This window comes from Carex rostrata, chromosome 10, assembly GCF_964058835.1.
Source record: "Carex rostrata chromosome 10, lpCarRost1.2, whole genome shotgun sequence".
Lineage (NCBI taxonomy): Eukaryota > Viridiplantae > Streptophyta > Magnoliopsida > Poales > Cyperaceae > Carex > Carex rostrata.
Window position 1 is genome coordinate 2586183 of NC_135927.1, and position 3389 is coordinate 2589571.

Genomic DNA, 3389 nt, shown 5'->3' on the forward strand with positions numbered 1-3389 from the left:
AAGAGTTACCAAACATTTGAAAAAAAAATAATAATATAAATTTAGAGCAGCACTGAGTGGGGGTGATAATTCTTAACTTTATTATACATAATTTTTTATCTTTAAATATATTAAATTTCAAGTATTTTTAGTCAATTAGAGTATAAATTGAAAATGGTGTAATTGATTATTTGTAGGGATAAGCTTTGAAGTATTTTTACTCTCCAAATTTGACAGACAATTTAATGCTCCAAAAGTAGTTACTCAAGTAGCAAAACAATAATTAATTCTACATTAATAGTTACTCAAGTAGTAAGCTATGTTATACTTACAGAATGTACACCTTCATTCAATCCCTCTAAGGGTCAGGTGAAAAGAAGAAGAAAAGAAAACAAAGTTCAACCCACACAATCAGATCAAATTAATACATATCCACTGCTTTGCTCATGGCTTCACTGGAAACCCAAATAAGATGATTTTCGGGTAGAAAATGGCAAACTGGTTCGACACCAGGCTCCACATCAAACAATTCAAGAAATAATGGGTTGATGTTTATTGCATCACGGTGGCAAACCACAACAGCATTAACTTTTGAGCCATCATTTCCAATTAACGGAACAACGAATGCTTGATATCTAATATTTGTACCGCCTGTGGGGATGGTTCCTGGTGACGTACAGCCAATCTAGAATTGTACAGTATGTTCTTAATAGGGGTGCTGATGGTGTATAACGCTTTTCCAGCTTGTTGAGCTATCATGTTATTCCGGTGGACAGTTGTTGAAAAGGCTTCTATATTAGTGGTCCTGAGTAAACTCACGACATTATCGATCATCAACTCGAGAGAAGTTGAACAGAACTTCTTCTCACCTATCAAACATGGTTCCTCACAGTCTTTGATAATTTTCTCTATTTGTTTAGCTTCACCACTATCTCGGACCATCGAAAAATGGTCAAGGATCCGAGGGAGGTTATCAGAGGAAAACCTTAGGTGATCGGCTTCTGTTCGGGGGACAAAGGCAGCACCAACTATAGTTTGATCAAAGTTGAGCCGTTGATTCATTTGTGCTCCTGGGTGCATGTTTTTGAATGGGAAGAAAGTACTTTGAATATAGTCGGCTGATGGTAATTCACCCGACAAAACAAAAAGTTGTTGTGTCATGCCTTGATGTACTTTCACTCGGTTTTTGCCATCCTTCATTACTATTTGTAAGAAGTAAAAAAAAAAATTAGAATTGCATGCCGGGTGTTATTATTAGTATTTTTTTGTAATAATTCCATTAAATTTTAAAGCCAAAACAACAATTTATTCTTTAATTAACTCACAATTTGAGTTTGGATCCAGACGCCCAACTTTAAGTTGGGCAAAATTCACGGCCTCCTCTAATCGGACGGTCCGGATCCAAACTCAAACTTTGAGTTACTTAAAGAATAAAAGTTTTTTACAGTGTGAGTTAGTGAAATAGTGCAATAATTTGCAATGTGAAACAGGCAAGTGGTAAAGGGCTAAAGGATACAAGTTTTTTACTCTTTCGTGATCAACCATGTCAAAAGAGCATCTTTCCTTTCTATTTATATAGTCTTTAATTAATGCATTTCTTGATTAAGAACCATAAAAAGGAATTATTTCATTATTCATTAATAATTAGAGGGTTTCTCTACATGTTGTTTGTGCCATAAGTTCTGTAATATTGCATGTTCTTTGTACCAGTATCTAACTTGTAGTCTATTTTGAGCAACGCATACATCCATGGTTCTGAAACTCGGAATCGGAATCGGATTCTTGACCATGGAATCGTAATCGGATGAATCGGCCGGAATCGGAAGAATTGGATCGGCAACTCGGATTTTTTTGGCAGAAACTTGTTTTGTAATAAAAAAAAGTACGAAAAAATTAGTAAAAATAATTACTAAAAAAACTATGTTAAAAATCTCGTTTTCTACACTATATAATTTACAATAATGAAATATATACATCATAATAATCAATATAAATTCAACAGAGGGACCGCACAACTTTGTCAGATTAAAAATATAAACCATGATAAATATATAACAAAGCAAAATAAAAATATATAAATATATAACAAAACAAAATAAAAATGCAAGTATAATTTTGTATATCTAAACCATAATATTCAATATTAATGCAACAACAAATTAAAAATAAAACATAAATAATTTTCTTATTTTCTGATCTGAACAGACCAATAAGGCTAGAACAGATCACTAAATCATACAATTTTCTACAACAAATTTCTTCTCCTTGTTTTGATTTGGAATGTCAGTTTTTGTTTTTTTTTGTTTTTTTGAAGTTAAGAATGTTAATTCTCTTATCAATTTATAGACCAGAATTACATACCCAATTATCACGTCTGCTTATTATACGTTGTACAAGTTAGTAAATCACATGGTATTTTTTTTTTTTACTTTTAGTCAAATCAGAAATGGAAAAACCAAACAAAGAATCACATTCTTTTTTAACTTTAGTCAAAATTTTTGAAGTTTTAAAAACCTAGTCTATAGAAATAAATGTACTATATATCACGGGTGGGATACACATTTCAGCTTTTTTCTGTTACTGTTGGAGTACGGTGCGATTTCAAATGTGGTCCACTGGAAGAAAAAAAAAAATGCAGTCCGTGTACTTCTTCACTTCCTAGATGCACCTTCCCCATAAAAACGCTGCTTCCCCAAATTTTCTTCAACTCTTCTTTCTTCCCTAAATTTTTCTTCTCCATCAACATGCTGTTGCAAAAACCTAAAAGGCTTACGAGATATGATGGTGTTCTGCCTCAGCAACTCTTTAGTCTTGATGATGCGTAGCAACTCAAGCCTCCATGTGGTCCAAGTCACCCGGCCTACAATAGCACAACCGGCTGGGACTCAGTTCAGATCGGTGAGAATCCATCATTTTTGCTTTGAATCAGCTCAACTCGGAGTAAAACTCGCTTGACTCGGTGTAACTCAGCTTGACTTGGCCAGAAAATCGGAAAACTCGGCCGAGTCAAGCACTGTTCATCTGAGTTTTGCTAAAAAACTCGCATAGCCGTGAGACTCTCGTGAAACTCGGCCCGGTTCCATCCGATTCTGAGTTGACTCGGAATCGGCCGAGTTTCCAAACCATGCATACATCATCTTCATTCAAAATATGCACTTTACCTATTTGTTCATTCAAAATAGCCCCCCGAAACCCCCGCTTTTATATTTATATGCACTTTACCTATTTGTTCATTCAAAATAAAAGAAAATTTTTACTGATATCTTATCTTCATTTTTTATTTTGCGAAAAAATTTACTGATATCTTATCTTCATTTTTTATTTTCCAATCCAATGATACTAGTATATGTCCAATTCAATTTTTTTTTCTTATGAAGAAAAATATTTACAATTTTGAAAATGCCAAATAA

General features: G+C 33.6%; 1 protein-coding gene across 1 annotated transcript; it reads right to left on the reverse strand.

Moving 5' to 3' along the window:
- Nucleotides 1–588: 588 nt before the first annotated feature.
- LOC144560845 (BURP domain-containing protein 3-like) lies at nt 589–1179 on the reverse strand. The gene has a single exon (XM_078310074.1). It carries the CDS (start codon nt 1177–1179, stop codon nt 589–591), a length of 591 nt encoding a protein of 196 aa, XP_078166200.1.
- Between the last annotated feature and the right edge of the window lie 2210 nt (nt 1180–3389).

What these genes read in the sequence shown, in the direction of transcription:
- LOC144560845 (XM_078310074.1), bottom strand. Translation starts at nt 1,179, where the DNA reads ATGAAGGATGGCAAAAACCGAGTGAAAGTACATCAAGGCATGACACAA.